This window comes from Zingiber officinale, chromosome 9B (assembly GCF_018446385.1).
Source record: "Zingiber officinale cultivar Zhangliang chromosome 9B, Zo_v1.1, whole genome shotgun sequence".
In the NCBI taxonomy this organism is placed as follows: domain Eukaryota; kingdom Viridiplantae; phylum Streptophyta; class Magnoliopsida; order Zingiberales; family Zingiberaceae; genus Zingiber; species Zingiber officinale.
In genome coordinates this window covers 3,973,402-3,988,190 of record NC_056003.1, presented here as the reverse complement: position 1 = coordinate 3,988,190, position 14,789 = coordinate 3,973,402, and the positions used below count along the sequence as shown (strand labels likewise).

At 37.7% G+C, this 14,789-nt stretch overlaps 1 protein-coding gene across 1 annotated transcript; it reads right to left on the bottom strand.

Annotated features, from left to right (window-relative positions):
- Nucleotides 1–2,060: 2,060 nt before the first annotated feature.
- On the bottom strand, nt 2,061–3,943 carry LOC122024878 (9-cis-epoxycarotenoid dioxygenase NCED1, chloroplastic-like). Its single transcript, XM_042583597.1, has one exon. The coding sequence runs from the start codon at nt 3,937–3,939 to the stop codon at nt 2,062–2,064; it is 1,878 nt and encodes a 625-aa protein (XP_042439531.1). The 5' UTR covers nt 3,940–3,943; the 3' UTR covers nt 2,061.
- Between the last annotated feature and the right edge of the window lie 10,846 nt (nt 3,944–14,789).

The window sequence follows — 14,789 nt, the reverse complement described above, 5'->3', positions numbered from 1 at the left end:
TGCTTTATGTAATCGTATAACAGGTTGACTTGCTTGGCGGGAAGAATGTTTCTAGACTCTTCTGCAGGTACTAGACGACAAAAAGGTACATCTAGGGTACAAAAGAGATTCCTTAAAAGTGATTTTCTGCAAGTACGTGGCTTACGTCATCTCATAACAAACTCTAACAAACTGGGGTCCACTTCATGACTACGGAGGTTATATGAAGTGGTATAAAAAGAGAAATCCTCTCCGTTGGCCAGGTATGCTCACGTTGATGCTCGCACTCACAACCCTAATTTTCAACTACTGTTCATCTTCTCCTTTCTTCCACACCAAGAGAGATCACTAACTTGAGCATCGGAGGGCCTAGCCAGGGATTCCCACCCCGGTCTTAGGTCACTGACGATAGTGTTGGTTGATCTCTTATGCGTAGGAAGCCTTGGAAGCTCCAGATCTCTGTTTTCTTCATCAAAGATTTCCTCTCGTCTCTGGATCTTCGCACGAGGAGGGCATTCTGTGATTTCGTTCTCTTAGATCCACTTTAAGTTTTTCGGATCGGTATTCTACAGGTATTATTTTTCATCAGCAGTAGATTTTTCTCCCAGCTTTCCGTTTTGTCAGGGTTCTCAGACAGGTTCAAATATATTTTACGAATATTATTTATTAATATTATTCATGAATATTCGTAAATATATTTATTAATATCATTTATAAATATTAAGGAGACAGATACTTATTTATTTAAATTTATTTATTTATTTATTCATCAGGAAGCAGAGATGCCGTCGCTGTTACATGTTGCGATTCCAATCACATTTTCTCTCTCATCACACTTTCATTCTCATTATTTTCTCTCATCATATTTTTCTCTCATATATAATTTTTTCTCTTATTTTACTCTAAGGGTAAAAGAGAAAATTTTAGTTTATTTCTATAGCAAATATTCAACTTACAAAACATTATTTTTAAAAGTGATACCCTTACTCATGCCTATTTTCATTCCATAATAATATGATTCTCGTTCCTGATTCCTAAAAAAGAACCAAACGCTACCTAGATGTCATGCGTGAATTGATCAAGTCAGTCAAATTGATGAGTTCAATTGATCAGACTGATGAGTCAAGTGGATAGATAGATAAATTTAGCGAGATGGTTGAGATAACCAAGAATTGGCATCATCGAGTAAAGTCTGTCGTTTGGTGGACTAAACTCGAGTAGAGTATGAGATTGGTGGTTGGGTAGACTAAACAAGTCAAGTGAACCAGATGAATTCAACAGATAAATGAATTAGGTCGGCTAGCATAGAAACTTAATAAAATAAAAATTATGCCCTCTTCATACCTTAGCCAATTATACTAATGGCTAATAATTATCCGTGATTTATCTTCTCTGTGTTGACTTAAAAACAGATTGACGGGGACACTAGGGGTGAGTGAATCGCCTTTTGCCATATTAATAGAATAAAAATTTGTCAACTAAAAAAAATTAATAGAATAAAAATTTAACTATTATTATATTTATAAATTTAATAAAAAAATATTATAAATATAATTTACAAACTTTGTTATTTATAAATAGGGTCGTAAACAAATTGAGCTGAGCCAAGTCAAGTTTTGTGATGTTAAGCTTGTTTGTTAAGATAATCAAATCATACCGAGCTAAACCTAAAATGAACCAAGATATTAAAATGATTGTTCAAGATTGATTTGGTTTATTTTTTATGAGTCCTAGTTTGATTTGTTTGGATGTTATCAAACTTTTAATCCAAACTTATTTGATTATTTGAAATTTTTAAATTTTAAACTTGTTTGATTAATTATTAAGTTTAATAATATAATTTTATTTATTTATTTAGTAAGTTAAAAAAATTATTGATGAATATATTTTATAAATATTATTCATAAATATTATTTATTAATATTATTCATGAATATTCATGAACGTTTTTTATAAATATATTTATTAATATTATTTATAAATATAAAGGAGATAGATACTTATTTATTTAAATTTATTTATTTATTTATTTATTTATTTATTCATTCATCAGCAAGCAGTGCCGACGCTGTTGCGTGTTCTCTACAGGGACCATTGCGATTCCAGCTCTTCTCTGGAAACGAAGATGCCGTGGAATCCGAAGGGCACTCGGCGCGGCAGCAGCACCTCCGCCACGATCTCCAATTCCGGCGACTGCGCGTCCATTACCAGGAACCTCGACTCGCCGCTGTCCTCATCGTGCACGTACGAGACCAAGTACCCTTCGTCTTCCGCCTCGTCTTTCCTCTCGCCTTTGGGCACGAACAAGGGCTCCCCTCCGAAGCATCCCCTCCCGAAGTCTCGCCGGGCAACCACGCAATCTCGATTGCCAGCCATCGCAAGGTCGAGCTTCACCACCCCGCTTATCTTCGGCAATGGATCAGCCACGCCCGGGTATACGTAGCGGTTCCTCCGCCCCACGTAGCCCGGATGGATCACTCCGAATTCTAGGTTCGCCGCCGAGAGCGGTGTCCGCGTTACGGCGCCGCCGCCTTCCAGTTCGATCCGCACCATCTCCATGGAGGCGTGCGTTAGCTCCATCCTCTCCAGCACGTGCTCCACCGACAGCATGTTTGGCGCCACCAGGATCAAGTCTCCTTTTTCCTCCCACGCGTTGATCGTGTGAAGCGGGTTGAAACCCGGCACCTCGAACCATCGCATCTCCGCCTCCGACGTGGCATACCGCGGCAATACCCCGATGCGCGGCACCTTGCCGTTGTCCGACCCCACCAGCCCGCCGCCGCCCAGCACCATGTTCATCGGTTTCATCACGATCTGGATGTCCGCGAAGACGGCGTACCGCTCCGTCACGGCGAAGTCGTGCAGGAACGACGGCTGCCGCACCGAGAAGATGGGCACGTCGGGGCCCGCCTTGTTCCCATTGGCGTCGAACCGGAAGTAGGTGAGGAAGGGAGGGATCGGGCCGTAGCGGAAGGCGAAGAGCTCCCCTGTTGACGGGTCCTTCTTGGGGTGGGCGGTCATCCCCATGGAGACCCGGCCGGCGAAGTCACACCGGCCCAGAGTGGTGATCTCCCCGTCCTGGAGCGACACGCTCACTGCGTAGGGCAGGTCGGGCTCCCCCAGCGCGTAGAGGCGGCCACCGAAGAAGACCAAACTGGTGTTTGCCAAGCCAATTCCCTCCGCGAGGTTCATCTGCCCAGTGAGTACCCTCAACGCTGCTACCACTCCGCGCGCCACCCCGGCGAAGCCGTGGAAGCCCGACAAAATATTGGGGAGGACGGGGCCGCCGGCGTCGCGCTCCAGGAGGTACTTGTAGGTGCAAACATATCGGGAGCAGAGGATGGCGGGATCGGTGCCGTCGCCGCCGGAGGCGAGGAGGAGCGAGTGCAGCATGCCGTCTCCTTCGAAGAGATGGAAGGGGCCGCGGGGCAGATGCTGCGGGTTGGGCCCGTTGCGGATGTAGGCGCCGCCGGCTAGGCACCGCGGGATGGCGCCACGGACGACCGGACAAGTCGTCGGAGGGAGCTCGTCGACGGGAGCAAAGTTGCCGGAGAGCACGTGGTGGGGGTCTACGGAGCGATGGAGAACGGGGGGATCCATGAAGATGTGGATGAGCTTGTCGAGGTCCCTGCAGATGGATGCGAAAAAGGAGGGTGATTTTCGAGGTCGAAGAGATGCTGGTTGTGGGCGTGGTGGAGGCGGCGTATTAATTGGCCGGCGACCTGTGTCCGGGTGGCTATCAGCCTTTTTCCAGGAAGTGGCACTTGTTCCGATGATGGCGGTCGCCGGAGCCGTTTTGGTTTGAGGCTCAGCGATCTTCTCCTCTGTTTTCCCTTCCGACACAGTGCTCGGAAATGGATGAGAAGAAGAGGATGGCGTCAACCTTGACGGAGCCGGTCTCCAGTGTCTGCCGGAGCTGGCTGGAAATGAGGTGGTTAAGGTGACCGACAGCATATTCATTTTAATGTCGTCTCCGCTCGTCCCTGCCGCTAGCTGAAGGCCTGATCAATGTTATTTATGGTTGGATTTCCCTGATTAATCAAAATAATCGTAAATATCCGACCTAAACCTTATTTTCAACTGCAAACAACAATCGCCAAAAACATGTAAATTAAAAAGGGGCACGAACTCACGAAGAGAGGTTTCTCATTTTTAAAAAATAAAATACTCATCGTATGTTTCATAATTTTAATATGTGGTTTAGGGTTAATAATTTTAAATAAATTAAAATAATATTATTTTTAGAATAAAAATATAGGATGACGTGTTCTTATGTTACTTGTGTTTTGAGTCAAATGTTTATTTCTTTATAATATTCACATTATTTTTATTTGATAAATAAATAAATAATGGTAGTAAAAAGATAGAATTCATCATCCAGCGGTTCCATACGATTGGCCTCACGATCATTTATGAAGAGGTAAATTGAGAAGCTATAATTGGCATGTGTGAAGGAGTGTTTTTTTTCTCGACTTTACCGAGATTCGAACTCTTATCTTATGGTAGTAATTCTACTCTGCACTAGCCAATTCAACCTTGCCCGGGGGTGATAATTAAATAAATAATCGATAATGATTTGAACACCAAATTATGTAATTTATCCCTTGATATTAACAAATGGGAAAATTTGCATGCAGTCTCTATTGGAACAAATCTTTGTTTCCACTCCCTAGTCAAATATACTTATCTAATTGCCCCTGATATTTTAAATATAAAAGTCTAAAAATGAGTATAATTCCTCTTAAATTCAGTGCATTAAACTAGAATCTAGTATATTTTCTATTAAATTGAGCACGATTCTTTTTCCATCTCAATTGGATGAAAAATATACTAAATTTTCTTTAAATGGTACTCAATTGGAAGAAAAATATACTGGATTTTCTTTAAATGAGGTTGAATTTAGGAGGAATTATATTAAGTAGGAAAAAAGTCGTACTCAATTTAATAGAAAATATACTTGATTCTATTTTAAAGTGCTGAATTTAATAGGAATTATACTCATTTTTAGACTATTTATATCCAAAAAAATATGAAGGGTAATTTTAATAGAAAATATACTCGATTTAGTATAAAGTGTCGACTTTAAGAGGAATTATACTCATTTTAGTATATTTTCTATCAAATTGAGCACGATTCTTTTTCCACCTCAATTGGATGAAAAATATACTAGATTTTCTTTAAATGATACTTAGTTGGATAGAAAATATACTAGATTTTCTTTAAATAGTATTGAATTTAGAGAAATTATATTAAAATAGGAAAAAACCACACTTAATTTAATAAAAAATATACTTGATTCTAGTGTAAAGTGCTGACTTTAAGATGAATTATACTCATTTTTAGACCTTTGTACCTAAAAAATCTGAGGGGGCAATTAAATAACAATATTTGCATGAGGGAGTTGAAGCAAATAAAACTTTGCATGCAGGGAGTGAAAATAAAGTTTTTATGAGTGGGGATTGCATGTAAAATTAAAGTTGTGATTGGGAAATTTTCTCTACTTTACTCTTAAGAAATCGCATTGCCTTTGCCTAATCACGGTTAAATTCGCATTGATCTATATAAATTTATATAGTTTCCGCATGTAGGGTGGTAAAGAAGTCGAGCTGAGTCGAACTTTGGGGTATTCAAGTTTATTTGATAAGGTAATCAAGTCGAGCCGAGCTTAAAATGAATCAAGTATTTGAAATGATTATTCAAGCTTGACTTGATTTAATTTTTATGAGCTTGAGTTTATTTGAAACTTGACTTGAGCTTAGTTCGTTTAGATGTCATCAAGCTTTCAATTCAAGCTTGGCTTGAGCTTGGTTCGAACTTGGTTCGTTTATATATTATCGAGCTCTCAATTCAAGTTTTTTTGATTGTTTGACATTTTTTACTTATTTAATTGATTATTGAGTTTGATAATTTAAATTTATTTATTTATTTTATTTTTATTTATTTAGTATATTGATTAGAGTTTTATTAATAAATATGAATCATGAATATTATTCACGAACGTTATTCACGAACATTAACGAGTTGAATACATATGTGTTCAAGCTTATTTGTTTAGTTTAACAAGTTGTTCAAATTTTTTATTTAATTGATCTTGTGTATATTAACGAATATAAACAAGCTCTTACCAAGTCGAATATCAAACTTGTCCACGAACGTTTGTTTCATTTACAACCCTATTCACAGATGCTCAATCGGTTAGTTGGTAACAGATTTACTATAGTAAGATAGGTATCAAATCCCAACAGACACATGTCCTAAAAAAAAATCCTCCCACCCCCTAATCACTTGGTGGTAGGTTATAAATTGACCTTGTGATTTACCTCCCTTCATATAATTTTGAGACAGGCTGTGAGGGTTGCTTGGAATGAGCGTAATAACCTTTTACTGGAATATATAAATTCATACAATCCTACCCGCAAACATAGACAAGTGAATCACAGTGGGTTGACTTTGTTGCTAACTTAATTGCAGATTACTAGATGACAACAAGGATGATGATGTGGTTTTGAGAGCATGGATGAAGGCAAACAAGAAGAAGAGGGTTTGAATGATAGTCAGGGGATTCCCCAGTGTAGCTACTCTGATGCTCAAGTTAGAGAACAAAGAAGGTGAGTGCTCCAGTCTTTTTATATACCTTAGATGCTAAACAAGACTACCTTTTATAGGAAGACAACAAACTTTTTTTCCTTTTGCTCCGATCTTCACGTTATTATTATTTAATTCCTTAAATAATCCAAGACTTATTCATGTCACTATTTTTAAAAAAAATAATTTAAAATTTATGCGATGATTATTCTTTTCCTGAAATAATCTAAGATTTATATGATGATTATTCTTTTCTTAAAATAATTTGATATTTAACCGATGGTTATTCTTTTCTTAAAATGGTCTTGCATTCCAAGTCAAGTCGTTACAGAGATAGGAGACCCAGGAGCAAGGGTGCCAAGGAGTTGAGGTGCGTCCCAGAAGCCGGGGTGCGACTGAGAAGTCAAGGAGCGCCATGAAGCTAGGGTGCACCCAAGAAATCTAGGGTTGACTGAGTTTGCCCTTTGTTAGAACCATCTTAGCAAGGTTACCAACTTCTCTTATTCACGTGGCACCCACTAATTATCCTCCGGATCACAAGTCTCCTTTTCAAGTATAGTCGAAAGAGGTGAGAGTCTGACTGACTAGACTATTGTGTCATCAGAATAATTCTAGCTGTCTTGACTACTTAAGCTACGTGGCGGATCTATTACATATTTATGAAGAGATTACACATTAAATGTCAGCAAGTCTCAATTATTATGTCTTTAAATACAACCACTCCTTTTAAGCCGGTCGTCTACATTATTTGCCTCGATTTCCAAGCCTAGAATGTACCAGGGTCTTTGAGGTTACATCATATTAATGTGATATGACCCGCAGCAAAAAAGACTAAATATCTTTACTAAGTGATGATTACTTTAGATTTTATTTGTTTCATGTACTTAATTCGACGGTCGAAAATTATCTCGCTCTTGTAACAACAAAGGTCCATCAGTCCCTCTCGAGCAAGTCGGGCTATATATATTAGGTCAGATAAGAACGTCCCTTCACCCAATCACTAATTATGCATTCGTCGTTCTTCATCTTCTTTGTTTCTGAGCTTCTCTTCCTACTCAGTAAGTTGTTTCAGTTCATTCTTACGATTCTTTTTTTCACCAATCTTTAGTGCTGGATTAAGTCGCACGTGGGGGTGAATCACATGGTTTTCAAAAATTCTCTTTTCGTCGTTTTAAAATCAGAGTATAAGTGTAGCGGAAAAGAAAAAAAAAACACAAAAAGTAGGCACGAGAGAAACACAAGCGGTTTACTCGGTTCGGAGCCTTCGACGACTCCTACTCTAAGACCCAGGTCCCGTAAACCTCTTTCGGTACCTCTAGGAGAGGGAATCAAAGTACAAGTAAAGTTAGAACAAGTGCAACACCCTGCACTTGTCCTTTTGCAGTATTTAATTACACAAAGAAAAAATTACCGACACTTTGGAGATTGAAGTGGGAGTGCTCGTGTCGATGTCGGTCTGCCAGTCACGATCAGAAGTCCTCAGAGCAGTTGTTGGGTACAGCAGCTTTGCAGCAGAGTCATAGCAGAAGCTTGGAGCAATCAGAAGCTCAATCGGATGCGCGGTAGCTCATATAGGAGTTCTTGAAGAAGCTTTGGGCGAGCAGCCTTAAATAGAGCATGGAAGGCACCTCCAATGAGGCAAGTCTGATCCCGAACAATCCAGGACTTATCTGTTGTGATGCCAAAATTTTATCCTGTGGAAGGCGCCTTCCATAGCCATGGAAGGCGCCTTCTATGAACAATATGAAGGCACCTTCACTACCTGAAGGCGCCTTCGAGCATTGTTCATCTGAAGGCAACTTTCTCCTCTTTGCCCTGCAAAACAACGTTAGTCCAAAATACCCTGCAAAATAAGTATTAGGATAATTTGATAATAATAATAAATAGTAGTAATTAGTTCCTGCCCTTCCAGAACCAGGAACTAGTCAAGGTCTCAGTTTAGGGATCCCAAATGGACCTAAACTGGACTGACGCCTATTGTCCCTTTAATCGGGGCGCGCCCTCACTTGGTCACTCTCCTCCAGTGACATAACTTACCAATTTTCCAGACATTCGGTCAGCCCATCGACCTATCTGGACTTCGTGCAAGCTATCCAGTCGGTCTGTTGACCTAGTTGGATTTCGTACCAGCTATCCGGTCGGCCCGTAGAGCTAGCTGGATTTCATACCAGCTATCCGATCTGTTCGTCGACCTAGCTCGATTTCGTACCACCTATCCAGTCGGCCCGTCAACCTAGGTAGATATTGTACCAGCTATCCGGTCGGCCTGTTGACATAGCTAGATTTCTTGCACACTCAATCAAGTGGTTAGATCATGACGGAACCTAACTTAACTTATTTGTCATTAATCAAAACCTGAGTTAGACCGTTAGTGCAAACTGCACCAACAATTTCCTCCTTTTTGATGCAATGACAAATTGGGTTAAGTTAGGAAAAAAATACAAGTATAAATAGACACATGATTTGGTTTAAGTTATTCGGATTTCAATTTGTTTCAACTTAACCCTTTAACTCTCCCTCTTTGGCATTTATCAAAAAACATGAATAGACAAAAAAAAAATTTCCTAAGAAAAGTAAGGGAACATTTTTGACAATATATCTCAAGACTACTTTGAGGGAGGAAAAAATGTATAACCAAAAAAAAAAATCAAAAATATTTGACAACATATATGTTCAAGGATAGTTTTGAAATCACTTAGCATTTTTGAAAGAATGATAAAGAAAACAACTTATTTAAAAATTATAAAAATAAATTTTGAAAAGAATTTTTTCAAAAACTTTCTCAAAGTGTTTCAAGACATCTTGTAACGTAAAATATTTTAAAGACATTTTGCAGAATAAATTTTAAAACACTGGATATTAGTATTTTCACAATAGAAATAAGGTTGAAAATACTTTTAAAATCTACTAACTTTATAAACTTTAGAGTTTAAAAAAAAATTGAAAAGGTTGAGTTCTCCCAAAAAAAACTTTAAAAAATTTAAGGTTAAAGTTCTCCAAGACAAAAGTTAAAATACTAATGTTGCAACATTAAAAATTGTTTGAGATAATTTTTAAAATAATTTTTCAAGACATGTAATAATTTTAAAAATAGATTTTTTTAATGGAATGTTTTCAAAATTTTGCTGACTTATTTTTCCTCCCCCTGAACTTGAGATTACTTTAAAATAATCTAATCAGTTATAAATTATCCTTAACTGTCTAACCGTTAGTTACTAACTAATTATTAGAAGATAGCAGTGTTCACTTGGTTAGTCAGGTTAGGTCTTTGTATCCAGTTAGTGTTTGACTAACCTGAATTACTTAACCTGATTGCTGTAGATTTGGTATTTAACACTCAGACTTATGTTGATACACTAAAATAAGCATCTTAAGTCCAGGCAGGCTGTCTATGCATCTCACCCCTTTCTATGTTTGGAATACACAAACAAGGTAACTCTAATGTGTTAGTGAGATTCTCAAGTCCTAAATCTATAGGAGCATGCTTTCTACGGGTTCGATCTAGGCTAAGGTTAAAATTGATTTTGAAAGTTCTAAAAATAAGGGAATTTTGAGAAAAATAAATAAAGAATTTTTCTCTAGAATTTGGAAATATTGAAAATAATATTAAAAATATTGATCCTAGTTTATGAAACACATTCCTAGTTTTAACAATCAGACTGGAGAACAACTAACTGAAATAGTGAGTCAAGTCATATACAATGCATAATAATGTATGTAATATGATCAGGTCGGATCATCGTCAGCAGGTGGTGGTAGGGGTCGCTCAGGAGCTCATAGAGCCTGAAGAATTTGCTTGAATCTGGTGGTCGTGTCATCTCGGAGGGAAGTAAATCCAGTGGTCGGCTGGAATAAAAGGTGGAAACTCTCCCGCGGCCTCGACGAGTATGGCTGGCTGAGGTGCACCTCTCCAAGCAAAGAGTCCCCTGAGCGGTGATGTCTATATACACTAATGCTAGCTGATGCTGACCAAACTCGTCATATGCAGTAAGGGAAGTAGTCCTTCCCTGTGTTATATCTATCTCTAAGGTCAAAAATATATATGTCAAAATATGACAATAGGGCATGTGGACCTCAAACCTAGTTATAAGACTGATGCATGTATGACGTTATGAAACATATGTAATACAATGTCGATATCTAGACGCTGACAGAGGGTATATAAAAAGGAGTGGGAATGTCGTATCATCGCAACGTCGTGAGATGTGATCGACAAAATGCATGTAGTCAGGACTCGATACAGGATATAGTCCTGGACCTTGAGGGAGAGTGACCTAAAGTCAATCACTGTAGGTACTCTCTCCTCTCAAAAAATACATGTAGATAGTATCTAATGTAATATGGAAGTAGGGCTCACCAAATGGAAAATCCCTACTAGGGTAACACAAAAATGAATATGCAGATGTCCCGAGTCCCAGGCTAGTATATAATAAAGTTGAGGAAAAGTGAAAATCCTTTCCACCAACTCTGGTGGAGTAGGTCAGGTCATCTATCCGTTCTAAGTTATTATAGAACTAAGCACATAAATCGAGATTTACTACATGACTGCAGTAAACTAGTTTTTCTAACTGGTAATGCTCAATGACCTGTGTAATAGGGGTACAATACTGGATAAAAAAAAAGTCCTATTCAAGTACTTAGATTTCAATGGAACATATTGTTGGATTGTGAGTTTCGCTAGAGGGGGGTGAATAGTGATTTTAAAAACTTTCGTAAAGAGTTAAGCAGCGGAAAAAGAATAAGAAAGAAAAGAGCAAGGCTAACACAAGTTCTTTTTATTTTGTTCGGAGCCTTTGGCGACTCCTACTGGCTACTCCAAAGCCCGCACACAAGGGTGCTTTCGATGGACAATCACTAATAATTTGAAACTTATTACAAACTACGTATAGAAATTATGTAGTGAAAGAAAACCGACAATTAAGAAAATAAGACAGGAAAGAAACCAAAACTTCGTCGGAGATCTTTTTGCAGCGTCGCAGGAGCACATGAGAGTAGATTCTGAGTTGTTGTGTTGACTCCAGCCTTGACCCTCCTTATATATGAGGTTCGGGGTGCCTGGAACCTTCAAGGCGCCCTGGTTGTGACGTAGCCAAGCCAATCAATGAACTCGACGCGACAAAATGACGTTGGGGATAGATTTTTGCCTCAAGGCGCCCGGGTACCTCCCGGGCGCCCGGAACCATCCCGAGCGTCCAAACCCTAGTTTTCCAGCATCTTCCTTCCTGCAAGAAAATGTTAGTCCAAAGGCAAATATATAATACATATGTCCTGCAAAATGAAGTGTTAGCACAGTTTAAGTTCAACAAGTAGAGTATGACTTAGATTCCGTCTTTCTGAGACCGGAATCTAGTCAAGATCTCGACTTAGAGTTCCGAAATGGTTCTAAGTCGGATCGACGCCTAAGTTCTCTTCCCGGAAAGGCGTCCTCACAGTCACTCCCCTCCAGTGACTTACCTTTACTTACCTGTCAGACGTCCGGTCAGCCCTTCGACCCGTCTGGGCTTCATGCCAGCTATCCGGTCAGCCCGTCGACCTAGATGAACTTCGTGCCAACTATCTGGTTGGCCCATCGACCTAGCTGGGCTTCGTGTCAGACATCAAGTCAGCCCGTCAACCTGTCTGGACTTCTCCTGCACACTCGATCAGAGTGTTTAGATAACAACGAAACTAACTTAACCTACTTTGTCATTCATCAAAACTTGAGTTAGACCGTTAGTGCTAACCACACCAACAATCTCCCCCTTCTTGATGCAATGACAACCTGGTTAAGTTAGTGATAAACATGCAAGTAAAAAACAAGCATAAGGTAATTTAACCTTAACGTTGTTAAGTTAGCTTTTAAGTTTGTTTAACTAACTTAACCACCTAACCCTCCGCCTTTGGCATTCATAAAAAAATAGCATAGAATAGCAAGGTAACTTTATATAAAAAAAATGGAAGGTAAAAGAAATTTAGAAATGTAAGTCAGATTAGCTTGGGGAGTGTAAAAATAGATAATTTTCATTTAAAATTAGCTGATTTAGCAAAATAACTTAGTAATAAGTTTGCAGATTAATTTTCAAAAGATAATTTTAGAAAACATAAATTTATAAGAGCTAATTTCAAGTATAAGTTTATTAAAGCTAACTTTATAAAAGCCAAGTTCAGAAATTTTCAAACATAAGTGTAACTTAATTTAATTTTTCAAATTAAGTTTAAAAAAAAACAATTTTTAAAACTAAGTAACATCGAATTTTCAAAATCAATTTCCAAAACTAGGTAAGATCGAATTTTCAAGACTAAGTAAGATCGAATGTTTTAAAATCAATTTTCAAAACTGAGTTTGGCAGGTTTAAATCAGAAACCAAGTCTAGAAGGTGTCTTTTTCAAGATTAAATTTGAAAAGTTTAAAATTTGAACAATAAAGCATATTTAAAAAAAATAACTTTCAAAACTAATTTTAAAATTTTTAAAAACCAAGCCATCTATTATTACTAGACAATATAAACTACCGTTTATAGACTTGACCCCATGGGAGTCAAACAGGTCTAGATGTAAAAGTTCTAGTATTGAATTAGTCTGAGATTGATTAATTGGTTTGTGGTTAGATTTTGTTTATTTGTCTTGTTGACAAGCATTACATATAGTTGAGTCTAAGTTAGGTAATTTTGGTAAGCCTCTAACTAATCCATTTAATTTGCTTATATTTCTGAAATTGGTGTGTGACATTCTTCTATGTCATAACCATGTTTCTTCTTTTTATGTTAAATAACACTTAATTGAAGAAGTGGTTAGGTTAATTGCATAGATGTTGTCTTTTCTAAACCTTTTTAAACTTATTTTAGGGTTATCTAGGTGCTTGATTAGACATTCTGAAGATAAGAACCTAACCTTATACCTAGTATTACACAATTGACTGATACTTAGGAGATTATACTTGAAATTTTAGACAAGTAAGACATTTGTAATAATGAAGTCAGATTTTAGCTCAATGTTATCTATACCAATTACCTTGAGTTTACCATTGTTTCCAAAGACAACTGCCCCTAAACTTTTGTAAGTAAGTTGGGTGAATTTGGTGTGATCTCCAGTTATATGTTTGGAGTCTATCCTGATCGGGCGTCGCCTACTCTTCCGGGTCCCGACAACTCGAGCAGCGTCCCATCCGAGGGCGCCCCCTGGGTCAGGGTATGTTTTCCGTACTCGTCCCTCATTTACCTCATTATTATATTATTCACTTGTCACTCATATATTCGTTGGATCTGCCTCGAGCCTCAGGGTACCAAAGACCGAGGCGACTCGGTCGCTGGCTGCAGGTATCGTTGACCAGGAGACTTTTGAAGACTTGGTCAATACAGAAGCCATCTCAGCACACCCCCCCTCCGGGACACCGCAACTCGGTCAACATTCCATCCACCTCACCCGGTGGTCCGTCTGACTCAGCTTCCAGATGGGATCATGTAGGAACTAGAATTAGTCTAAGTTCAGGCTGATAAAATCTTAAGATTAGTTTTAACATAAGCCTTAAAAAAAGTTAATTAATTTAAAGTTTTTAAAAGAGTTTTTTTTAATAATTTTTTAAAAAAGATTTTTAAAGTTTTTAAAGGTTTAAAATAATTTTAAAATTTTTTGAAAGAGTTTTTAAAATCGTTTTAAAGAAGATTTTTAAAGTTTTTGAAAGAGTTTTTAATATAATTTTTAAAATTTTTGAAAGATTTTTTAAAATAATTTTAAAAAGGATTTTTAAAATTTTTGAAAGACTTTTTAGAATAATTTTTAAAAAGATTTTTAAAGTTTTTGAAAGACTTTTTAAAATAATTTTTAAAAAGATTTTTAAAATTTTTGAAAGGGTTTTTAGAATAATTTATAAAAGATTTTTAAAGTTTTTGAAAGGTTAATTTAATTTAATTATAATTTTAATTATAATTTTAATTGAGTCTTTAATCATCTCACCCGATTTACGTTTCCAATTAGGGAATCCTATAATTTTATGAGATGAATTAGGTTCAATTTTAGGGTTTGGTTTAACTTTATGTTAGATTCAGTTTTAACTTTGGGTCCAACAAATAGACATTCTCTGTATAAACTTCTGGGCTATGGTGAGTCACTTGGACATCATTAGAGTAACCATGCCTTCGAGGTTTTCCAAATAGTCCTATCCACTGGACTTAGTACAAAACATTGGTCTAACTAGTTAGGATCCATAAAGGGTAGCTTCGGTCAGTTCCACTTAGCCAAATGCACCA

Coding starts and splice junctions, on each gene's coding strand:
- LOC122024878 (XM_042583597.1), bottom strand. CDS start 3,939: ATGAATATGCTGTCGGTCACCTTAACCACCTCATTTCCAGCCAGCTCC.